A 26,086-nucleotide genomic window follows, 5' to 3' on the forward strand; every position below is an offset into this window, starting at 1 on the left:
CCAATACAGATTCACCAGTTTCAACCATTTTCTTGGATCAAGTGACAGTATCTTGATATAAAACAGATCACTCCCCTAGTATCAACATAGACTTGCTTCAAGGAAATTCAAAAATTCTGATTTGCATTGGGAGCAAGTGAAATTATCTCACCCCATTGGAATTCTTTTTCACTCATTTTAAGAAAAACAAGATTTCAAGACGCAGTGGTAGACTACATGGCTTGCTAAGATGAATAGTTTTTGTCTGAAGAGTGATACAGTCCACTGTCTACTGCAGGCCCCAGTGTCCCTGTGCACTGGATGTGAGCTCCTGTTGTTCCTGTTTCATGTGAGTCAGGATGTAGTGCCTTACTATGTTAGTTGCAGTGATGTAATAAAAAGGTTGGTAAACCATGACCTCCAATCAGTGATCAGAGCAAGGTAGACATCCAAAAAACAAAAATAAATAATATTTTCAGGAAATTTTCAGGAATTTGTTTTCTCTAAAAGACCCTGTCCTCATATACTTACACCAATTTGATACTACTCACAGTGATTTCTACGATCAATTTAGTGTGTCAGCAGTGAAATCAATGACTCGTTTCTCTGTTTGCTATATTTACTCCCAAATTACAATTTACAGCACATCAATTTGTCACTTATTAATTTACATAACATTGATCATTGTCACATCATGGTCAAACTTAAGAAAGAAATATTAACAATTTACACTATATACAGCAAGATAAAACACCAAGGAGTGAAGCATGTAAGCCAAATGCTTTGTCACATTCAGTGCCATTTCAATGCCCGAAAAACGAAAAATTAGTTGAAAAATGTGGGTTGACTATATATTAAGATTTAGAGATTTATAGTGTAAACTTAATAATTTAAGAGAATAGAAACATTTGAAAGCTGACTGATAAATAATAAAGGCATCTAGAATGATGAAAAATGTGTTGTGATATGTCTAATAATAGAAAACTTGGCTTGAGTTTTCCCCGGGACTTGAAAAACCCTCACCATATAGGTCCATTCACAGACACACACACACACACACACACACACACACACACACACTGACATGCATGTCAACAGTATACACAAACTGCTGCACACCCCCATATTCACATAGTTACAAATAACTTCATGTTTAGATTTATCTGTTATATATGTTAACAAATTAGTACCATACACATTTTTATTAGAAAATTATAATCCCTTGGATTAATTAGTTAAAATAAATAATTACATAAAGCCTGTCCCTTGGGAAGTGAGCAACATGCTTTTAGCTGAAATGACTTCAAAGTGTGGAGTCGACCTCCATGTCAAGGCAAAGCACATTAGATTCAGAAATGGCTGTCAACCTTGATGGAGATAGATTGGAGTTTTTTAAAGCACTTTCCCCAAAAGTTCATAAGGGAAACCCTTTTCAGTAGCAAAAAGAAAAGAAAGAAAAAAAAACAATCAAATAACCAAATAAAGAATCTGGTTAAAAACAAGTTCAGCAGAAAATCTCAGTGCAACTAACTATACAAGATGTGTGGTTGTAAGGCAGTAATTCAGTTGACCTAGATACATCACAGCCCCATTTGTGATGCCATGGAAACTGGCTCTTTCCCACCAGAAAATTCAAGTACATTTAGAATTACCTTTATGTTAGCAGAACTTAACTGTATCCGGTATCTCTCATTTTCAGGAAACAAATACAACACCAAAACAAACATAAGCATAAATTTAGCACAGCTTCATACAACTCCAATCTAGATGGAATACGTTGCCCTAGTGTAAATAAGGGCTGATACCATATATTTCCCTCAGAGGACGATCTGAATGTAAAGTATAAATAGTGCAGCTTTCCTCGGCTGACTTAAGACTCAGATTAGGTAACTTCCCATTCCAATCTTAGACTGCATGGGTAAAAGTCCAATCTTGTAAACAAGCAAACAAACATAAATGTACCACAAAGCACAGGTGAAGGCCAATAGAAAATACTCAGGTCACACACGAGACGACAGCGGTTAGCCACTAGAGGGCCCCGTAATCTTGTGTGATCCGCTGGAGGAGGCCTGTTGTGTTCAGGTAGCGTCGGGCAGCCGGCCACAGTGCGGTCTGTGGTCTCTCCTCTGTTAGTCCAGCTGAACCCAAAACACACAAGGCCTGTCCAGCCCGCCTGGTGGTCTCATCCCTCCTGCCAGCCTGTGCAAACATGCAAGACAGTGGTGGCCTTTTGGTTGGTTTCTCCTCTTCTTCCTCGCTCCGCTACACAACACTCCCAAGCTCCGCAGAGTCCGACTCAGAATCTGCTTCAATGTCCCTGTTTCGAGATGGGAGAACAGCCAAGAGTCACACACAAAGGACTTGGCTTGCCCAAACAGGGCGCATAATACATGACAGTGACAGGGCAAAAACAGTTTGTTTGAGGATTTCATTTGAATTTAGCTCAGGTGCAATCAGATGCCAGAACGGAACTGAATTTAGCATCTCGGTGTGAATCTGTTGGACACCGGACCTGTTACCTCCTTGGGGTGCTTAGTGGCCTGTTTAGTGGGGGAGACAGCTCTGGTCATGCATGAGTCCTGCTGCGCAACAATAGGTGTCTGGCCTTGTTTGGTTACCCCAAATCAAGTATAAACCTCTGTGTTCTTGTGTGTGTGTGTGTGTACAAGTGTTTGTTTGTGTGTGCATTTGGCCTCACTCACAGCATCTCCTGCAGCAGTTTGCGGTTGCCTTGCCTCCTCTCCTCGTTGATGGGGTAGGACTTGAATATCAACAGTCCCAGAGCAATAAGAGCCACCGGCACAGGAGAGACCAACATCTTTAGGGTTAAAACGACCGCCTCGGGTTGTGAGCAGCCCCTGGTCACGTACCCGGCAAAGCTGCGCAAAAATGCGGAGAGAAGGAGGGAGGAGAAAAGAGAGCTGATGTGAGTACAGTTTGGCTTGATTATGAGTTGAAGGGATTATGCGATTGTTGGCCACATGACCACTGGACTGCTGGACTGTAAATGTGGAGCTAATCTCATACACTGATCGTATAGACCAAGATAATCCTCACTCAAATACACTTCTTTTGCTCTAAGCTCCCAGTCCTGCAGAAGGAAATACAAATCTGAGTGCTGACAATGTCTTTTTAGGATGATGTCGATGATGAGCAGGAGGGAGAGGAAGAACAAAGGTCGAATTGCATAGTACACTAATGTATGATGAAGATTCAGTTCTCACCACACACAGATGCCATTTGCGCTGGTTAATTGACACTTTGTGAAATTAAATATAGATCAATCGACTCACTCTAAACTGAGAGTAGAGATGCCCAGGGACACTCCAGAGGCAAACTTGGTAAAGAACACATAGAAGGAGAAGAAGATGGCTTCATGACCGTGGATGTCTGGGTTCTGCACCTTGAAGTCATCCACCACATCTGGAAGCATTGACCTGAGAGGACAAACACAACAATGGAAAGATAAGCCCACAAGTGATACATATAGACACTCTGGGAGGGATTCGGAAGATAAACCAACGCTCACCAGGGTAGGAGAAACGCTGCTGCCACGCTCACACCTGCTGCCACTGACACCATGTAAGAGATGATCAGGTTGCTCTTGATGGACACGATCAGGATCATGAAGGGCACGGCCCACTGTGGGGGGACAGAAGATTGTGATTGCATGACTTGAAAGAATCCATTCCACACCAGCACATCTTTGAAAGGATGCCTTGGTGTGCCAAAAGTAAGTGTCCTCTACTAACCGTGATGCCAATGTAAACTGCTGTCTTCTTCCCAAACCGAGTCAGGAACCACTGCCACCAAGGTATGGATAGAGTTCCCGACAGCTGGAAAGGATGCAAAGGAGAATGTCAGTATCACTGTTTCATTTAATATCATCATGCAAGCTCACAGAATGAAAAAAAACCCATATACATTTGTTTTCCATTGGTATCAATCTAAATTCTGTGCTAAGTGGACCTCATTAAGGATTGTGGAAAATGTGGGAACTGGAAAGGATAACCTGACCAATGGAGGAAAAGGTCATGGGACAAGGGCACAGTGTGCTCTATGGGGTCTTGACTTGCACCCTGCAGGGGGCGGACAACCTTTGACCTCCAGGGCAGACATGGTCAACCAGTGTCAAATGACCGCACAAGAACAAGCTCAGGATTCAGCAGCCCGAGAAACAGCACATGATGACCAAAAGTGACCAAATACAGTGGAAATTTCTTTCTTTTTTTCCAACTCCCACCTCTCCTAGTGTAACAGTTATCACTCTATTTTTTTTCCTTTTCTAATCAGAGGGAAAGGCGTTACAGCAGAAAGCAGTGAGAGAATGATGGAAAGGAGGGGGCAACCAAAGCACCGTTCCCATGGCGGCGGTGAAGTATCGCCTGGGCAACAAAAGCTCCACTGTGTGCCTGTCTCTCCCTGGATCTCCTGCTATCATGGAGCGAGAGTGTGGGCAGGGGACGGGTTCCCAGGGGCCCAAACAACACCTCCTCTCACCCTGAAAATCTGCCCTTTCAGCCCCGAGGCCATGCATCTCCTCGCGTGAGGAAAGCCCCCCAACTGACTGCCGGAAACCCCATACATCCTGAAGAGTTACTCTATGCTACAAGGAGAACTTAACAGGTTTTAATTATGTAGAGCAGAGAGGTATGGTAATGATGTCTGCTGATTGTACTGATGTCCTTCCCATTGTGTTCTGGGATTTTACTTGCAGGTCTTCGGCACAGGAGGTATTGAGTTCCTCAGTGGAAATGGGAACACTCACCATAATGACCAAGAGGATATTCTGGAAGTCGTTCCTGTGGCCAAGGGCGTAGGTGATGAAAAGGGCAAAGTTACCCTCCAGTAGCTGTCAAAGACAGAGGGATAAAAGATGTTTTAATCAAACTATAGGTACCCTTACCTGTGAATTTCAGAAATTCATATTCATTTAGTATAAAATATAAAATAGATTATGAAATACAGTCTTACCATGAAGGCCAGAGAGGTGAAGAGGAAACCCATGACCAGTTTGACGTACGGCCCATGACCCATCACTAGCCTCATGCCCTGCCAGAAGGTGATGGGCTCTGACTTTATTCGCCCACTCTCTAGAACCCAGGAGGAGCAAAACAGAACAAAAATCAGTTTCACTGCACCCTCTGTCCCAAATACCAGCAGGAAATCTTTGCTGTGGAATCCAAAGTGGAATACTGAGCCATTATGTTCAGAAACAGTTTTTATTTTGTATATTTTGTAGATACGATACGATATACTTTAATGTCCCCATAAGGAAATTTGTTCTGGACTCTGTCCTGCAGTTCCACAGAAGATAAAATCATACATACTACATAGTAAAAAACGTCAACATCTTAACAACACATGGCTTCCATACACATACACAGTTTGCACATACACATATTCAACAGTTTGCCTATACACATATACACATACACACCTACTGACAATGGCGACATATTGCACAACCCTCATGGCCAACATCTACATTACATGTTAGTGTTGAGAAGCTTAATGGACATAGGCAGGAATGAATGTTTATAACGGTTCAGCCTGCTCTTGGGAACCCTGAATCTTCTACCGAAAGGTAAGAGCTGGAACTCTGGGTGGAGAATGTGAGTTGGATCAGACACTATTTTCTGTACCTGTCTGATAATAGACTGCTCATAAATTGTTTGGAGGGACGAGTGTTTTTTAACCCCCATAATTTTCATAGCAGTCTGTACCAGACGAGCAATCTGTGATTTCAACTGTACCGTCAAGTTACCATGCCAGGCTGTAATACCATATCTTATAATACTCTCTAATACTGCATGGTAAAATAGTAACATGAAGTTCTGCTCAACTCCATAGACCCTAAGTCTTAAGTAGAGACATTTAGTGCCTGCCAGAATTTGGCTGTCTCATTCTTTTTTTGCAACAGAAAAGCCTCAACAGTTTGAAGGGTGATGGCCGGGGGCAAACTGTTTGCCGAGGACAACTGATACAGACTGATACTGATACTGATACTGAATTTAAAATATTTGAATAGAAATGTTCAAAACTTGCCATTGGGTAAATGGAAACTTGTTTTATTAGTTAATGGATTCTCACCTTCTCGCTCTCTCACACCCATAAACAAGATGGCGGCACAAAAGACATAGATGGCACAGATGACCCCTGAGGCGATCATGTAAGCCCGTTTCTATGAGGGGAGAAGACAGAAGAGGCAGCGTTAGCTCAGAGTAACACATGGCAGCAGCCTTGTCAAACAAAACCAGCAATCCGATAGACCAAGAGATTAAATCATCATGTCCTCAGTCTGTCAAAGTACCTGAATGTATTAGCTGTATCTAACATTTACCAATATTTATCTTTTATGTGACACCAGCCAACAGACTCCAAGCCTCACCGTCTCATCCAGCGAGATGTGGGATACGTTGACCTCGGACCCCATTTGGGAAGAGTTCCCCTTGTCAAGGACATCGTACTCAGTGGGGACACAGGGGGCGATGGCTCCACCCACTATCTGCCCCTGGATTGCCGTGCCAACCACGGTGCCCAGCACCTCCACCGTCATACCTGACAACAACACAGATGACGGAGCAGAGTGTCGGTGCATGAATGACAGCATTAATGTAAAAAAAGCTCTTGATCGCAGGAGGCTCGACTTACGGTAGGCAGTGGCAGAGTCCCTCTCCTTCTGCTCCGTGCTGATGAACATGGTGAGGGCCGAGTAGGGCACATGGAAGCACTGCCAACACACACACACACACAAACCACAGTGAGGTGTGTGTTTGATGACACCATAGGGAACACAGTATTGGAGAGTATCAACACGAGGTACTGACCGTCTGCAGCGACTGGAAGAGGCAGTAAAAGACCAGGTACCAGAAGACCTTCCCCTGCTCCACCGGAGGAACGCACCAGATCAGGAAGTAGGTCAGCACCGCAAGCGGAGTAGAAAGAAGGATCCTGGGAAGAAAGGGGTGGAGGATTCGTTTAGGAGAGAGAATGATACATTTTCAGTGTGCTGAATATATCGTCGCTGTCGGGTGAAAACATTGTATCTCTAAACTGTAAACCTTTCAGGAACTAAGGGAAACAGCCTTGCTTTTAACTTGACTACCACGTGTTTTTGATTTTATCCAACGGGTTTTGAAAGGGTTTCAAAAGTGCAAGGGGTCGAAGAATTTTCTCAGCCCATAGAAGAACGTGCAATCCTTCAGTTGAAGTTGAAACATGAAACATTTTAGTTACAAGGTTTTCACATGTCAACGGTGATATGTTAATGTGTCCTTATTGTAAAACAAACAGAGATATTCTCCATTTTTAGAGAGAATACTTTTCTTTTGGGTCACTACAGTTACAGACAGATTGGGGTTCACCTTATATTAGGAAGATGTTGCTGAATTGGTACAATATGGTGTAATGTCTTTCTTCTCTTCATGGTGGCAAAGTTCATGTACTTTACTGATAGTTATATTTACATCCAGGTGCCCTGCTGGGGTGGGGTGTCCCAGTAGAAACAGCTTGCACAGTCCATTGATACACCTTTCATACAAAAAGTGTGCCAGCCTTGCTCTCTGCTAAAGTTTGTTTAATGAATTCTGCCAACTGTTACTGTAGCTTAACCCCCCTTTTCATTTTTTTTCTTTTCTTACAGTCACTTTCTTTCCCACTCTCTCCCTGATGCTTTGTAAGCGGGTCTTTTGTGAATAATCCCCCTAATCCTGCCTTGTTAGAGCTTGTGTGTGGAGAATGGGCTCAGTCTGAACTGCACCGGGAGAGGAGGGTGGGCTGGCCTACGGTGGAACCACGCTGGCCCACCTCGCTCTCACCCCACTCTTTGCTCACAATCGCTCTATGGTTGAATCTCAACAAGGCTTTTCCTTAGCTCTGTATGTCCTCCAGCTGACCTCGCTCACAGCATTCGTTAAAGGCAGAGGTCTGAGTTTAGAAACCTCACATTTTACTTTGTGTGAAATGGACAGAGGAAACAGGGGACCACCGGGTGGGTCCAAACCAGCTGTAATAGTCAATAGCCTCTCCATGTAGGAGCTAGACATGGGCTTTGCTGCAGGGCAGTGAAGAGAAACATACATTGACTAAGACATTTCTGTGCCAGCAGGACACACTAGCATTAACACACAGCAATAGGTTAAGAGCTGCAGTCTCTGAACTCATCCTCCACTCTTAAAGAGCTGTAAAAATGAAAAGCAAATATAACATAACAATGTCTAAGTAAATATTTTTGCCTCTGCTTTGTTTTTGAGCTGACTCTCCCTGAGGGGCGCATCGTCTCACTAAACACACAGAGATGCTTGTTTATTGAACACAACACTTCTCCACTCATGCCTGGCTAGTCATATGAAGCCCCCACCCTTCTTGTGTGACACACACGTGGAAATAAAAAAAAAAAAAGCCCTTGCATCTCTCTCTATTGGCTGACTGAATCAGGTTAATGAGAGCTAAGAGATTCATTTATCTGGAAATAGAGGTCAGATTGCATTTTGATTGGCTCTGTTTTGCACACTGATGCCATGGCTGATTACACACAGATCACAGATGCGTGTGTCACATTTGGAGGTCAGTAAGGCATTGGTAATGACCTTGATTCAAGTCACACACACACACACACACACACACACACACACACATTAGAAATGTTCATTTGTCAAGAAAACAAGAATGCATACTCTGAATTTTTTTTCGTCAATATGTGTTCCAAATAAAAACACATTTGCAAAAAAAAAAATACACAGATATACACAAACACATGGTAAAATGTGACAGTGTTTGTCAAACAGACAAGTCTCCTTCCCCTTTTTACAGTCTATGCTTCCCCACAACAATGAACTTCTGTCTATGTAAAATATTTTTCAGCCCTTTTGAAAGAAATAGCAAGTCCTCAAATTCCAAGAACAGTTCAAACGACATAAATAATTCTAAAGACGTCCTTGTCTCTTGTTCATGGACGGACGGGACCTCATATGACAGTGAGTGGTTTAGCTTTGTTCAGGCCTAAAAGCCAAACCGGCTGTAGAGGAACATACACACACACACACACACACACACACACACACACACTGCCTCTGTATAACAATGACCTCTTTGACATTCTGCCAAGCATCAGGCCTCTTCTTGACCCAAGGTAACCTCTCTCCAATGCTGCCAAGCCCCCTCCCAAACTGTCACTCATGGAAATCACACACACACACACACACATACGCTTCTCACACCCCTATTGGTCTAAAGCTCATGGTGTGTTGTGGGTTGGACCAATCCCAGCAGGAGAAGCCGGCAAATTCCCCACCCCCCGCTCACACACACAACATGCAGCTCATGCACAGCCGGCATTCTGCCTTGCATACCCAGGGTCCTAAGATATGACTCTAATTTCCTGTGTGAAAACTGCTCGAAGAATATTTCGATTTGTCCTCGAGCAAATGAAAATAACCTCATCTCGTCCACAAGCAGCGGTTTCTAATCTACCCTTTCACTGATAATATCACATGGTTTCTCTCTCTCTCCTTTTCTCTCTCTCACACACATACACACACAGGGAGCCGTACCCCACCTCAACACTATATGGTGTAGCTCAGCATATTATATAGCAGCGGTAGCTGAACTAAGTTTGGGGACCCCAAACTTAGGGATAGGGATCAGTGCTGCCCTTGAGTGTGCAGCAACATACTGAGTTACATACATGGGTGAAAGGATGGCCTGGTCATGTAAGGTGGTAGCGGTGGGGAATGGACAACATATCAAGGTCTCTCTTTACAAACAGACCTCCTCCATGAATTTGAATATCAACATAAGGCACCCATATCATCTTGGGTGTATGGTGATAAATGCAGTAGAGTATTTCTCAGACTAAACTAACATTTGAAAAAGCCTTTTTGCTTAGCTCATTCACCAACTCTTCTAAGTAATCTCAATCTAAAACCCACACTTTTCCTTGCTAAATTTCATGTGCATATGTGCCACATATATAGCAAAGCAATGCTTCAGTTAAAAAATGTATATACTTCAATGTGCTTCATGATGAGGTGCCAGTGTTTTATGTGAGTGTTTGTTTTGAACGTTTTCAGGTTAATCCCGACCATTGATCACTTCAGTGAGATTTACCTCTTTGCCCTCTGGCACCCACAGCCAAGCTCGAGAGTCCGTCTCCTGCCGTCTTAGCCAACAGCTTCAAAGCTCTAGCTGCTTTTCCTGGAACTTTGCACAGTGCCAACTCACTACAAAAAGTGAACAACCTGGGTATTACATCCCATTACTATTGGAGTGTGCTGGAGTTAAAAGGCAGTCCTCATCTGCACCCAGGAAGAGGCGAGGACCAAGTCAAAAAGACCAGTGCGATGAGATGGTTCAGCTGCTGTTTGCGTATTAACAGCGTAATTACTGTTGTAGCTTCAGTAGTTTGTGTCATACACAAACTGGTGCAGGCATAACATGCACTTGCTTTCGCACGCATTTCACACACTCACGCAGACTACATTCACACATTATTGCCTCTTTTTCCTCACTTTTATCCACTTCCACCTAGTTGTCATGGTTACTGTACAGTGAGCGCATGTGGTTCACATTTCCCAGAAAGATCCGCCTTTCAATATCCCATCGACTCATTTTTAAATGAGTTCCTCTCCCCCTTCCCATCAGCAAAACAACACGTAAACCCCACCTAAAACACATGTGCTGCTATGTGACGTGGACACCTACCAGGGCATCATGCGGCCAAAACGGGTCCATTTGGTCCGGCTCACTAGGAAACCCACTGTTGGGTCTGTCACTGCGTCCCAGGCCCGGCCCACAAACAGGATGATAGAGGCATAGAATGGATCCAGCTGTGAGGAGGAAAAGGAGGGAGTGAGCCCAACACAAGGAACACGCCAAACACCGCCTCATACAGCACCACTGACTGGCCTTTGTGAAGGGTTCAAAAGGGCGGTGACACCACTGGTGGATTACATCTAGCAGAGAATATGCCTCAAATGGGACTTGGAGAAATTTCAAGGGTATCTAAGTGCTTGGAATACAACAGCGGCCAAATATGCAACACCGTAAATCATTTAAGAACAAAGTAGCATTCAAGACCGCTTCAATGATCTCATCCCCTGGGCTGAATGGCCTTTATTTAGGTTCCCACAGTGTACAGTGGATCTCGCTAATGCACTAACTAATTGAGAGACAAAGCAAAACAGTAGGAGTCTGGGTTAATGCGCTTGACTGGCTACTGCATGCTGGAGATTGTTAAAATGATACTCGACACCGGAGAGTGAGCACAAGCTTTGGCCTTGAACCTTATCAGTGCGTACTTGGAAGAAATGTATTAATAAAGGAACATGTTTCCATTTTGTATATTCTACTGAATTACCAAATGCATTAACTCATAAATATGAAGGACACACACACAGATTTTAGCTTCTACTTAATTTGCCACTTATGGTTAATCTTACAAATCTTGCCAGTTATGCCAGTCTTTTTTGTTAATAACTATAACATAAATGCATTCAATACACAGGATATGAGCATTCAAATAGAGGAAATAAGTGCCATATTCATCATCAGGCTATTCCGTCATAAATCTAAAAGACTATATGACAGGCAGCAACATTCACCAGCTACCTACTCTAGTCTTCAGGGTGAGTGAGTGTAGGTAAGTGATCAAAGATATTCATATTCTTTTGGATCAACTTTCTGGAACCTTTCTGGCTCCAACCCTGTGGTTCGACTATCTTGGTGTTCCCTTTTGTCTGAAGCTCTATTCAGTCACCTGGGCCACATCCAGCAGGTAGATCTGGAGGAAGAAGCCCAGAGCGCTGCCGGTGATCTGGTAGGGAGCCCCGCCGATGGCATAGCACAGCTTACTGCACACCGACAGGCGGCTTCTCTGGTCCCTCTGCTGCAAGAGAGGGAGAGGGAGAAGGAGAGGGAGAGGGGAGGGAGAGAAGACGAGCAGAGAAGATAAGAGGCTGTTGTGTTATTATGGACTGTAGAGAAATGCAGCGGATCGGATCTGTGATTCATTTATGGCTGACAGCTCTGAACAGCTTGTGCGTCTGACTGTATAAAAATAAAAATGCTCACATTCCAAAGGGAGCTATGAATTAAGGTGAAGAGATGTGAGCAGTGGTGCGCTGTGTGATCACACTGTCATCGCTCTTTGCTGCACTCTACAGTTTATCTCATCCCTGCTTTGTGCCTTAATTACCCTCCTCCTCCTATCCCACACTGTCCAAAACATCCTGGTTGCCTCGCCGACATGGCCCTGAGACCCAAAGTCATTCTCTGTTAAACAACTTGTTAGAGTGAGGGACAGAGATTGGCCAACTCTCCTCACCCCACTGCTCAGAATGTCAGATTAGAAACAAATCCCCTGCGACGGTGTGATCTGGCCCTGCGCGCCGCTTAGAAAGTGGTGTGAGAATGTTAGGTCACTTTAGTTCACACACACACACACACACACACACACACACACACACACACACACAACCCACATCATAAAACTCCGCCTGGCTCGAGCGCAGCCATTGGCTCTGGCAATAGGATGTTGTAGGTAGTGTGACATTTCAGGCTGAGCAGCCAACAGTCACCAGACAGTCAGGAGTCTGATCACATCCTGCATCCCACAGCCAATCAGCTGTATCGCTTTGATGATGTCACCCAGTGGAGTTTATACAGCCTGTTTCAAATCCACACAGACAACTGCAGCATCTCCTGATGTTGAAAGGAGAGCTCTGCCTCATCAGAAAATTGGCTGCTGCTTTGAGGAAAGATGATGGCAGGGATGATCATCATACTGTCTCCTTATCTCCGTTCATCCACACCCTTAAGCCCACTAAGTCCACTGTGTCCCACAGGACAGGCACCACTCAGGTGATCATCTAAAACTTCAGGAATGCAGCCTGTAGGCGTCCTTTAACGGCTGGTAAGGAAAATCCTATACAGTGTAAAGCAATAGCACAGCAAAAATTGTACTGCAGGTGGTTAAGGTGTATTGCACCTCTGTGTTAGGCAGGTTGAATACACTGATGTTCAGAAGCAGCTGAACAGCTCCATATGCATGAAGAGACTTATTAACTGAGCAAGCCATGATAAAATATTACAATATGACAGTAATGGAGATAATAAAATAATAACATGCAAATGCTTAACTATCAGCTTTGTTTAACACATTATAGCGCGTCAGTCAACTAGTTTATTTCACAAGACGGAGCAGTTTCAGCACATTATTTTAACGGCCAGCTTTAATTAAGACGTGGCCCCTTTAAAACAGGAAACGTGGTATGAGCGAACAGCTGCCTGCAGACAGATGGACAAGCCGGGTGAAATTCAAACCCCGTAGACCGAAATGGGGAACGATGTGAGCGGTGTGAAACAGATTCAGTGGATGTAATCTGTGGTTCGGCTGCACAATTAGCCTACGCCAAAACCAAATTCAGATTGGCTCCTAGCACCTGAAAACTGCCGAGTATTAAGGTGCGCCCCCGAACCCCCCAAAACATCCCAGAGGAAATCCATAGGGGTAACACACAAATCCAAATCTATTTCGTTATAATAACCACCGAAATTAATTAGCCTATTAAAGCCTTTCACTTACCTTTGATATTTTGATTCCATCTGCGCTTACTGGTTTAACTGGTAATAAACTTGTCACCGCATATTGCTCGGCGCCCTCTCCTCTCGCCATCGCCTAATTTGCTTTCAAGACGATGAGAGAGTTAAGATGTTTTTCGATGTGAGGAATATTTCTCAGAGCTAAAGAAGCCGGTTCAGAGCGTGTCTGCGTCCTCTCCGCTTGTCTATTCTCCACTTCGGCTCCCTCCGTGCCTCCCCTGCCCATTCATCCTCCGTACTACGCCTCCGACGTCATTTAACCCCTTCAATGTCACTGTGCTGACGGTGACACTTGCCAGCGCTGAACACGTGCTGCCTTCAAGTGCTGTCGGAATTGTCGCTATTGCCAGTTGAGCGCGCGCGAACGAAGCTACAAAGTGGTAAATGTGATTGGAAAAATCATCCGCCATCAATTGTTGTCAATCAATAATTGATGGCAAAAGCGATGTATTACACTGTATTTCCCTGATGAATCAATTAAAACATTGATTATTCAATCTGCCGCTGCAGCACAAAGTAGTTCTTTGACAGATGATTTCTCAAAATGAATCAACAGCCACCAAAAAGCTACATTTATTACAGGACACATTTTGGTATGCCTATTAGCCTATATATCAAGCCAAAGGCACTTGGACGCGCGACAATCGATTGTAGAACTTCCAATTTCGGAGCTTACGAGAAGCCCTTAAAGGCAGCAAAAGACACGCCACCCAAAGCAACGCCGCATTTAAACGTCCTGCTAAAACGAGACTCGTGCTGGTTTGGTATGGTTTGGTGACTCAGAGCAGGAAGGGTTCTCTATGTCTCTGTCGCTATTTTTCTGTGTGTGTGTCTGCCAGAGTCGTGAGCTGGGAATCATAAGGGTCTGTCTGGGTGGAGTGCAGTTCCGAGATACTGAGCTTCAAAGATTTGGCATCTGTTATGAGCTTTCTATTTTTTTTTAAAAAAGTATTTCATCCCAAAAGCTCCTCGAGAAACATCACACAGGCATAAAGTAACATTTAAAGATCATGAATATGTGGATAATTCAATTTTGAGATAGAATTTTACTACCTTGTCTCTGACATCATTCATTCAGACTGTATACATAACATAGATAGGCCTAACAATAATATCCAGGCAGTCGGTACTAGCCTACACACACACACACACACACACACACACACACACACACACACACACACAGAGTACCTTAAAGTAGATGACGGTTATTAGCCCCCACCCCCTTCAGTGTTAATGTAATCTTCAACATAACTCCTCTGCCAACATACAGCCAGGCAGCTGCAGTTAAGCATTATTATAGTTGTAGGCTATCTGAAGTGACTGACACATAGCAGCAGCTGTGTGCACCACTTGATGGAGAACCAGTCTATGCAAATGACATGCAGATGAACCAGGGGGGTAAAACCAGAACAACAGCAGTCTACTTTTTAACACCATCTGCGAGGCTGTGAGTTTGCCTTGGAGGTTGTGGAAACCACTATAATGTCTCTGCTATATCATCGTAACTTTCAGAAACTCCTGTAGCTCGGGTGTTACGGCTTTCTTGATCCCCTCTCCTCATTTTGAGCTTTCAATCAGTGTCACAGTTACAGTTAAACTGGTTGTCTGTGTTTAAAACTGGCCCTTATAAAATAAGGTGTCAGTAAAAGTAGCCTGTATACTATACACTGTGGACAGTATATCAAGATTAGCGAAGTGGAGAGAGGGAGGCTCAGCTTGCTGTCTATTCCTGAGTCTGGCATTTAGTTCGCACTCTGTGTGTGTGTGTGTGTGTGTGTGTGTGTGTGTGCGTGCGTGTGCCTATGCCTGTGTGTATATGTAAACCGGGGACTTCTGAAACAAGATACCACCTGTTACCCTTCACTAACACCCCGGCGATGCAACATGGAGGCTCACAGTGCAGCATTTTATATAATGACAGTGTCCTGCATAGCTGGGGCAATCTCCTTCTGGGTCGTTCAGCGCTAGATTGAATCTAGTGAGTGTATGTTAAGTAGGTTAAGTAGGAATACAGTTAGTCAGTGTATTGGACAAAGTTGCATAAATGCTGCCTTGAAAAGAACTGTGTTTGATTTCTTCATCTGTATCCTATTACTTTTTAATCATACAGTACCAGCTTTATGTCCTTGTCACAACAGAGCCTAACTCATACTGTCAGTATCCTGAGCTTGGCATCTCTGATAAGGCTTAAACATCTTTGCTTTTATTGGTAACATTATGCAAAACTTTTCCCTTTGACTTGTTTCTGGCCTCCTATTCAAAAAGGATTAGTGAGCAACCTGTCGTAGCTGAGGGCACACATGGTTTCAGTTGTGAAAGCCAAACATACACAAAAACACACCCTTCCCACTATTTGAATACAGAAAACACACACACACACACACTTGACTGTCAGACACACACAGCAGAAAAAGCCGCGCCCCTCCTCCTCCACTGTCATTACCTCCCTCCTGGTCCCCCCTCCCCTCTCATACATAATCTGACCTGATGTGTCCTTCGCTCTGCTTTTGACCTCTGTATCAGCTGATTGTCTGAAATAGCAGCGCTTCATCCTAGTGAGGGGCCGCCGAGACAGGAGGCCGGCCAGGCAGCGCTGGTAATCACATAGTGTTTAATGTAATGCCTCCTACTGTGCTGAGACACCATGCTCCGCTGGGCATACTGTTTCCATTCGACCCTGCAGGAGGAGTCTGCTTTACGCACATGGGTCTGTGTGTGCAGAATGGTGGGTGAAGCTGACAGCCGGATCTCACGAGTCATTGAGTCACACATCTTCTGTTGGCAAACATTCATAAGCCTGGCTGGGGGAATCCAGAAATGGCATGAGATCATACATGTCCTACTTTTAAGTTCATGAGTTGTTCATAAACCCACAGATGGAAACTCCCTTCCAGCGACACCCGACTCTAATTCGTGAGGTGAGGTTGCTGCCTTTGAATTCATATCATATCCTGGCCATAACACCAAATCCATTATAGCCCGGCAGACAGATGCTTTAAGGTCTCCAGAGGCTATAACTAACCTTTCAGAGAAACGCTGATCTCACATTACTGAATATGACCTCTGGACCATCTCAGTCATTATCTGACAGGCTGAGCTGATCCCAGATAAGCCTCATTCTCTGAGACTTTTAATAAAATATGGGCTCTTTCTTGCTAGAGTATGGTGGGGCTAAAGTTGGGGCTAATTATATCCCTCTGTGGTTTCCCCCCTTTACTGTATACTGACCCAGTTAGAGTGGTGGAAACAATGGACACATGGTGGTGGCACAGGGAACTCAGCTGGTCTTATGACACACAGCAACCCAAGGCATCTTAATCTTTTTAGATTTGTTTCCAAGTGTGTATGTATATAGACGCATGCGCACACACACACACACACACAGACACACACACACACACACACACAGACACACGCACACACACACACACACACACACACACACCCTGTTGACTTAGATTCATTTCCTAAACTCTAACTGTGACCTTCATCCTCATCAATGCTGTGTACACTAGAAATAAACGTTTTTTTTCCTTACAAGTGACCACCTTAGCTTTTTCTATTTTTGTGTGGATACTTGGATCATGTCAGATGGTAAAAACGTTACAAACACATGCACAATGTTCTATCATTTATAAATGAATGGCGGTTTCAATGTATAGCTGAAACTGACTGAGGTAAAAGCGAATTAACCCCAACCTTTTCACACACAGCTTCACTGTTATAGTAGAAAACTTTTACGGAGGAAAATGATGTAATGGCGCCATCTCCTGGACATTAATGTAATATTCAAAACTATTACAGTGTAAAATCTAAAACAAAATGTATCCTCAAAAATTGAAAGACATTTCTCTGTAATTTGAAGTAACAGCTCATTTGTTGTAAGTCTTATGTGTGTTTCACTACATTTTTGGTTAGATGTTACTTTACTATCTGGTCCACTGTATTTATTATAATGTGTTTTATATTATGTGTAGCCTATTATAATGCCTAAACAACATGAGCTTGGAATTATAAAGATCTATCTGGGTAGAGTGCAGTTCATAGATAATGAGCATCAAAGATTTGACATCCCAGGTGCAAAACTGTTATTTCAATGTTCTTTTTCTTAAAATGACATAGTAACATTCCACAATCATGAATATGTGAATACCTCAATTTTTAAATTTTTATATGTATATATATATACATATATGTATAAAAAGTCACATAGATCCTTATAATGCCAAACTCACCATAACTCTTTAATACATTTGTATTACTGGGTGAATAAAGTGAAGCCGACACCAGGTGGCAGCCAAACTCAATCCATATTGTTACAAGGAAGCAGCACTCTTCATCCTTGCACTGAATAGTTGCACACTCTGTCCAAGGGCTTGTCTCTTTGTGATATGTTACAGTCATGTTAAATACTTCACATAAGTGCTCAGTACTTTTACACTTACATACATGTTGTTTTCAGCTTGCTGTAAGTTGCACTATAATAGACTAGAGTTGTTCGGTTTAACAAAATACATATAGAATGGTAATTGTACTTTACCATTAATGAACTTTGTGCTAATAGAACTATCCAATATATTTATGGCATGAGCTCCTCCTCAATGAATTATAAATTCAGACATATATTTGTTATTGGAGTATCTAGTCATTTCTAATCAGAGACTTTACTTAAGTCAATAACCTGGACACATATACTGTATATAATAATACATCATCATGTTTATTTGTACTGCACTTTTCAAAACACAGTTACAAAGCGCTTTAAAAAGGAATAAATAAAAACACATATGATAAAATCAATAGTAAAAGCCTGACGCAATGTAAGCAAGGCAATTATAGACCATGGATATGGATCTATTATGTCACAGCGGTAATGTTTACACGCTGCTGATCACAATCTCACGGTGTTTCGAGGGGTGTGTCAGAATACGGCGTTTTACATCCCTGGGGAGCAATAACACTTTTCTGTGAGTGTGGGTTTTTTTTCTTTCCTTTCTCATCTGCTCCCATCAGCTTTTCTCTGAGCATAGGGTGACAGGGCTCATTTCAATCTGTTTCAGGTTGTATTTTTTTAGATGGGAGGACAAGGTCAGAGGTCGGGGGTTCCTGTGTCATGGAGGTCATGGGGAGAGGGAGGGGAACCCCTATTTTCTTACATGGGGACAATTCCAGGGACAGTCCCCGAAAAACCTCCAAATTCCTCCAGTGCATTTTGTCCCATAGTCCCTCGGCGACAGAGTGGATGTTAATGTGCCCTGCATGAGTTCTCCCAAAAGGTGGATCCCAACCCCACCCCCAACCCCCTCCCCTCACCAGTGTCTTTCTCCTCCTCACACATATGCTACTCTAACAATGCAAGACAATGGCGGGTACTTGAAGTTAAGCTGGAGATGACTTGGGGAGCCGGCTATTGTTGGTGTTAAGCATTGTTACCCCCAACAATGTCCATGCTGAGGAAATGATTTCCAAGTTTTCATTCCTCGTGAAGGAATAGGACAGAGGAGGTGGAGCAGGGCCCTCATCTGAATTTTATGGGGCCAAAGGTTTTGTTTTTCTTCTTACTGGCGGGGATGAAGTATTCCTGACATTGCAGATTGGGGGGTGGTCCACTTCACAATATGGGACGTGAAGTTGCAGGACCTACGGCCTGTGAGGTGGTGTGAAATCAGACATTGCATTGTGGGTGAAAGAAAATCTCCCTTCTAAACTTTCTAGTAGCTGCATCCCTCTCTTTATTTTTTCAGTTTCATAAGACAAATATCACACAACTGAGATCACAAAGTTGTGCATACTCTAGTCCCAACACTGAGTTCACACTTACAGCTGCAACTTAATATAGACAATGGGTTCTAGCTGTTATATTCGTGGACTGGTTTACTGACTGTGGAGAATGATCAGGAGTGTTACTGCAAAAGAACTTGGATTATCATGATGCTTGAAATAAAAACATATCTATGTTGAACCGATTTGGATTGAACTGGATTGATTATTGTACTGCCAGGTGGTTCAGTATTAGCACTACCAGAAACCCACACTGTGACCGAACCGAAGAGGCCTTCCAGGCAGGGACGCCACTCTCAGGCCATACGTGTGTTTGACCTCAGGCCCGTCTCTGACAACAGATGTCCATCGCTAATCAGTGTCATTAACTTGGCCAGAATATGGCCGGGGCTACTGGGGGCTTTGTCTCGGCCACTGAGATGCTTAATTAAGGCGAAGACCGGCACGCTATGGTCCAGTCTGATCAATATTGCTGCGTAGAGGGAGGTGGAGGAGAGAAACGGACAGCGGTGTGTGACGGTGACCTTGTCTCGTCTTGCCTCGTCTTGTCGGGAGACGTTGGCGAACTTTGACCCTTCGCTAGCCAGAGGCCAGCGAGCACAATGCATTCGTTTTCACAGAATCCATTCTGACCGCACTCCAGACCAGACAATAAATGCTGGAATTAGTTTATGTCTCCACTTAATCATTGCCTGACTCAATATGGTTATGCCATGTTTTGTGTTCAAATGGTTTTAGCCACTATGCTGAATGTTCGAGGTCAATGAGTGCAGATGAGTTTCACGGGGGGTTTTCTGTTCCACAATGCCTCTCAGGTTGCCTGTAAACATCGTTTTAAAACAAAATACAGTAATGTTTGTTTCAGACATTACCTTGTTTGATGAGGAGGCTTCCTCACTGAGAAGATCACTAACTTCACTGTGGACATTTCAGCTCTAAATTCTATTGTTTGTGTACTCTTTGTGCTCCTTTGTGTTAAAACACATGCCATTCAAAGACGCACTGCACCCTCCCCCCTTCACTGTGAAAAAGCTTTGCTCTCAAGTATCTTCCCTGATTACACCTCAGAACCATATACCTTGTTCTGAGTCACATTGGTGAATATGCTAATGAAGAGCTATCTGTGCCTCATTCTTATCTTTTGTAAAGCAAATTAAGAGATCAGCAATAGTGCTACCAAATCAACAACTTCTCAACATTATACACTGATACACCTTCAGGAAATTACTGCACAGCTGCGTTGTCTGCCTTTCTAAGTGATTTGGAAATATTTACATTTCAGCTGTTTCTTAATGATCAAATGCTTCACAGACATAAAAAATGATCAGTGAGGGTCAGGAGTTCATCCGGATGCACTCAGACAACACTCCTTTTTCAACCTGTCAACAGACAGAAACAGCCAGAATCAACAGAAACAGAAACAAGTCGTCTTTCAGACCAAACGAAAAGACAGAAACATTGTTGGGTGGGGTTTGAAATTATTCAACCTTCAGTTCATTAGTCACACTGATTAATTGTGTACAGTTCAGACACACACTTTTGTTCATATGCGCTGTGCGTTTTAACAGACCAAGCGAGGCTCCTGATGCCCCCTAGTTATGTCACACTAACAGATGGGATTAATGGAAAAGAGGATCAGCTAAAACCAGTGTTTGGTGTCAAGGTTAAGACATCATTGTGCAATCTTGAAACAATGGGAGACACACAGACATCTGTCTTGAGTGGAAACAGTCACAGTGTCTGAACCAAACTGCTATGTGGAATATCTTGACTGAATATAATAATGGCATAATTAAATATTAATTGAGTAATATGTGGGATATCATGTTAATCATGCTGGAACGAAGAAGTCAATTGGACTTCTCCATGTACATAGAGAGCAATATTCACTTAGGGACTGGATGGAATTGAATCCTTTCAGTTGAAAGGAAATTATTGATCCATAGCAGAAGCTTCATCATGACAGAATTGGATGAGTCTGAGTCTTGGGACAAACTGAGTTACATTGTTAGCCCTAGAATTTACTCCTGAGAGATTTCATTTAAAAAATAAAAATCCTAGTGGTTAGAAAGATTTTAGGTCCCGTGTCAGCAAGCATCCACACTGCTGAAGTGTCTTTGAGCAAGACACTAAATCCCCACCAGCTCCAGGGATGCTGTGAATTTGAATGATGCATTAATTAATTTCCCTGTATTTCCCAGTGGTTGTGCTAGTAGTAGTAGGAGTACTATGAATAATAATATGGATGATTATATAATCATAATCATCATTATCCTATTATTATTATTATTATTATTGTTACTATTACTATTATTATTATATGAGGAGGTTCTCTTACTGAGAAAATTACTAACCCTACTAACCCTAATGATAATATTTCAGCCATGACCATAAATGGCTCTGAGGCTGGGCGTGGCCGAGCACCTTCCCCCGCCTTTTATGCAAACGAAAGGGCTTACCCGGATCTACCGCTGCAGATATTTCCGAGGCTCCTCCCTGCACTTTATCACCTTATAACAGGATATCTCACTGGCGCGAAAAACGCACTGTGTGGCTTTCCATTACAGATTGCGGGGCGGACCTATTGCCTGTTGTTTGAGCCCTGGCGGCGCTTTTGCTGGATTGAAGAAGTAGACTCACTGCGTCGAAATCCAACATCTCTCTCTCCCAAGTGACGCCCTCATCTCCAACTCGGGACAGCTTTATCCGTTTTCTCTCATCTCACACTGTGGAGTTTGCTCTTACACGGAGGGATTTTCCATGCCCTGAGTTGCGCATTGGGATTGTGTGGAGAGTCGGACCCGGTGAGTAGTTTTATTCTGGCGATCTATCAAAGTTTCAAAGGAGGAAATAGGGGCCAGTCTAGCCGACTTACAGCCGTGCCCATTTGTACAATGTGAATGCAAAGCAGTGTACTTTTGTCTCTACCCGGCTCAGATGTCTGTTCTTTGCGATGCATGTGGAACAAAGCACAGCCTACATTTCAGGACATATAGCCGAATGTTACTTTTACGCCGGATAGGCTACTCCTATAAAAGTACGTGTGAAAATACCCCATGAAACGTTTCCCTTTACATAAAGAACTTGTATTGCAATAAAACTGTAGCCCGTATATAACTAGATTATGTAATAACGTTGTATGCCTGGACAGTTTGAGTCCATCAGTGCACAGCGAGCATCCGCAAGATGCAATCAATTATTAATGTGGTCCCATTTGTAGAAAGTAGGCTATTAGAGGGATGTGATATCCTAATAGCCCATTAGATGGATATTTGAAATATGATCATATGTCTGCTGGAAAGTGACGTTAACTGCTTTCAAAAAGATAACGTTTGCTAATTACCGCAATTTGTCCCTTCAGCTTGTGTGAGGACCCTTCTGCTGAGGCTATTGGTGTCATTCTGCTCCTTTATCAATTCTTGGAATAAACACTAGAGGATATTAGCAGGAAGATGGAGTTCGACTGTTATCAGCACTATTTTTTCGACGACTTCGACACGGAGGAAGATTTCTACAAGTCAACCGCACCAAGCGAGGACATTTGGAAAAAGTTCGAGCTGCTGCCTACCCCTCCCATGTCTCCCACCAGGACACTGAGTGGTGCCGCCGTGCACCTTTCCCCGGGAGACAAGCTCAGCTGGCTGTCCAAGGTCCTCGGTCAGGACGAGGAGTGCGAGGGTCAGTTCATTAACGACACAGAGGAGCTGTTTGGCAACCTCAGCTCCATCATCATCCAGGACTGCATGTGGAGTAGTTTCTCTGCCAGCAAGCAGCTGGAGAAGGTCAATGGGAGACTGTCAACTGCAGCCCAGACTGGTGTCTCTCCGGTGGCCCAGATCTCCGTGAGACCGAGCAAAGCGCAGTGCGTATCACCCGGTGCACCACTGGCCACCTCGGCGACAGACTGCGTCGACCCCGCGGCTGTTTTCACCTTCCCGGCCAACAGCTGCAGGAAGCCGGCGTCGTCTGGCTCCGAGTCTCGCTCCGATTCCTCTGGTAAGGAAGCGACCATGCTCTAAATCACCCCACCCTGCCCCTGCCTCGGGATTATATTGCCCTCTAACAATGCGTAATTTGGAGAGCTGCGCTGCAAAGCGCAACCTTTTTTTCTGAGTCCAAAGTATGGTGTTGCATAACTGGTCTGGTCTCTGGTGCAGGGGGGTTATCATGTGCAATGCGGTCATTTTTGCTAGTATACCTGACCACATGCTTGTTCTAAATGCTTTGCTACTACCGGCATTCTTTCAAAAACCGCGCCCCCGTCGGTTTTGCTTGAGTTTCCCCTCTTACAATATCTTCCACTGGCTTTGCATTACAATTAGAGTGCGGTAGAGGGGCGGAGTGATGGGAGTCCTGATGATTTATTACTTTTACACACACAGCGGCAGACCGTGAGAGAAACTCTTTCAGACTTCCCAAATTAGGGAGAGCCTGCTGCCCGCAGCTCTCCTCATTTAAATTGTTGATGAATATGCTCACAAAAGCCTGAATTCCTGCAAGCATTGACATGGATGACCACTGCTGCTCTGTTAACACCTCAGCCTCTGCTCTGCCCTCCTCAGGCTGAGGAATTTTCATTTGCATACTTGGCTGTGAAATGCAAGATACCCAATTTCAGTCAAATTTAGATTTTTCTTGACATATTGACACTTAAGTGTTTGCTCTTTCTTAATGTACCTGCATGTGGACCTTAAAGCTTTTGGTCTTGTCTGAAGCATTATGTAAAAGAAGCCACTGAGACTCAACCTTACTTGTCTGTGCAACTGGGGATACCTTTTGCTATGTGTATTGATGGGTGTACGGTTGTCTTTCTCTGTGTCATCACAGATGATGAGGAGGAAATCGACGTGGTCACAGTGGAGAGCAAGCAGAATCGGGCACGGCTGGTGAGCGGCCGAAAGCCGGTGACCATCACGGTCCGCGCCGACCCCTGCCCCAAACGCTTCCACATGTCTGTCCACCGGCAACAGCACAACTATGCCGCCCGCTCCCCGGACAGCGAGCCAGAACCCGAGGACGAGGACGATGAAGAGGATGAACACGAGGAAGAGCCTCAGAGCAAGCGTACCTGCCCGGACTCCTCCGGGCGCGTCTCCCAGTCCTCCTCCTCCTCCTCCTCAGACACTCCCCAGAGCTCCGACACAGAGGACACTGACCGCAGGAGGAACCACAACTTCCTGGAGAGGAAGAGGAGGAATGACCTGCGCTCCCGCTTCCTGGCGCTGCGGGACGAGATCCCTGGTCTGGTGGAGTCGGCCAAGACTCCGAAAGTGGCCATCCTGACCCAGGCGACAGAGTACCTCGTGCAGCTGCACACCAGGGAGAAGCAGCAGATCCAGGAGAGGAAACGCCTCAAAGCCCGACAGCAGCAACTTCTCCGCCGGCTAGCCGACCTGAAACGCTCTTGAGACCCGAACAAGCGTGGTTCCAGAATAAACTGCCTCATTCATAGTCAAAGACTTAAATCTCAAGTTACCTGTCACTTTTGAAAAGCTACGGACTTTATATGATAACATGCCTCATGTAAAGAGCAATGGATTTCATTTTGAATAAATGCCTCATTCATATTGCTATGGGCTTCCTATGAGTTGACTCTTTGCTGGCCTGTGAACCCATTCTGGGGGAGGCTGGAAGTTAGAGCTCTGTGTGCTGTATTTCGTGTTTTTTTTTGCACAGTTTTTTTTTAAATTTGGTAATGGAATAGACACATATAGCTATGACCAAGGTGTTTCCTGGTATGCTTTGATGGGTGATGAAAGAACCTGTTTTAAAAAATGTCTTGTTAATAGTTTACGAGTGTATGTAGGCTACAGGATGAACACTTGAAACTTGGCTTTATCAATGAAATGTCTTGGCATTTCGTCATTGCACACTTGCATTGGAGTAAAAGTGTAAAGGCCTTGCTGTGTATATAAGAATGAGTGAGTCATCCCTTGTTAATGTTTTTCATGACTGATTGTTTTGTTGTACATATTGTTGTGTAAATAATAGCTTATTACTCCCGGTGAAGGAGTCAAAATCAAAGCTTGTCACTGAACTTTGCTCTTCTGTATAAAAAGCCACCAGGCACCGAGGAGCCTCTATTTTGTTAAGAAAATATAAAAATGAGCAAAAAAATTAAAAAAGATAAAGTAGCACTACTGTACTTTATATTCACACGTCACTTTGTGATGATATTTTCAATGCTTTTCTCCTTGGTTTTATTTTGATGCATGCCAGCAACATTAAATTTTGATACCATATTTGCATACAATCCTGGCGTTGCGTATCTTTGTTTTTTACCTAAATGAGGAGAAGAATTATTAACAATGCAACACAGTTAATAAGTCACAACTTGCTGTATTCCTCCACCATATAGTGTCAGCTTTATAAAAGATTTCTCAGGGATATAGCTACTCATCTGTCTCAGAACATTTTGACCTTGCCATCAGAATTATTTGTGCTCATCTCAAAATCATGAGCACAATTTCTATCTGTTTCTATGGTAACTTGAGGAAAACTCACATGGTGATGCAACCTCTGATTTAAATGTCAGAGGTTGAAGTATCAGATGGCACTGGTTTATCATGCCTCACACTGATAGTGTGGATAAGATCTTTTGGAACATATGCTGACTTGGTAGTGCTTCTCAAGAGACGTGAGCTACTATCACATGCATCAACTGAAAATGAGGGCAGGTCATAAAAATAAGCCAATTGGTTTATTTCTCTCTCTGTGTCAT

General features: G+C 43.7%; 2 protein-coding genes across 3 annotated transcripts; one reads left to right on the plus strand and one right to left on the minus strand.

Annotated features, from left to right (window-relative positions):
- Nucleotides 1–641: 641 nt before the first annotated feature.
- On the minus strand, nucleotides 642–13,739 carry LOC139645842 (sodium-dependent lysophosphatidylcholine symporter 1-B-like). 2 transcript variants are annotated; one of them, XM_071521700.1, is made up of 14 exons: nucleotides 13,565–13,739; nucleotides 11,738–11,863; nucleotides 10,684–10,808; nucleotides 6,810–6,933; nucleotides 6,634–6,712; nucleotides 6,371–6,540; nucleotides 6,073–6,163; nucleotides 4,954–5,072; nucleotides 4,748–4,831; nucleotides 3,732–3,815; nucleotides 3,509–3,621; nucleotides 3,273–3,416; nucleotides 2,682–2,858; nucleotides 642–2,296 (listed from the first exon to the last, which is right to left on the minus strand). In XM_071521700.1, the coding sequence occupies exons 1-14, from the start codon at nucleotides 13,652–13,654 to the stop codon at nucleotides 2,242–2,244; spliced, it is 1,581 nt and encodes a 526-aa protein (XP_071377801.1). In that variant the 5' UTR covers nucleotides 13,655–13,739; the 3' UTR covers nucleotides 642–2,241. The 2 variants fall into 2 exon arrangements, with proteins under 2 accessions (XP_071377801.1, XP_071377800.1); XM_071521699.1 differs by having other exon boundaries at nucleotides 11,738–11,866.
- An 8,157-nt stretch (nucleotides 13,740–21,896) lies between these two features.
- On the plus strand, nucleotides 21,897–25,611 carry LOC139645851 (protein L-Myc-1b-like). The gene is made up of 3 exons (XM_071521712.1): nucleotides 21,897–22,169; nucleotides 22,727–23,361; nucleotides 24,193–25,611. Exons 2-3 carry the CDS (start codon nucleotides 22,818–22,820, stop codon nucleotides 24,771–24,773), a joined length of 1,125 nt encoding a protein of 374 aa, XP_071377813.1. The 5' UTR covers nucleotides 21,897–22,169; nucleotides 22,727–22,817; the 3' UTR covers nucleotides 24,774–25,611.
- The last annotated feature ends 475 nt before the right edge of the window (nucleotides 25,612–26,086 follow it).

The sequence above is a fragment of the Centroberyx affinis genome, unplaced genomic scaffold, assembly GCF_046629955.1.
Source record: "Centroberyx affinis isolate AG114_WGS23_722 - 3 ecotype Tasmania unplaced genomic scaffold, CSIRO-AGI_Caff_v1 ptg000915l_1, whole genome shotgun sequence".
Lineage (NCBI taxonomy): Eukaryota > Metazoa > Chordata > Actinopteri > Beryciformes > Berycidae > Centroberyx > Centroberyx affinis.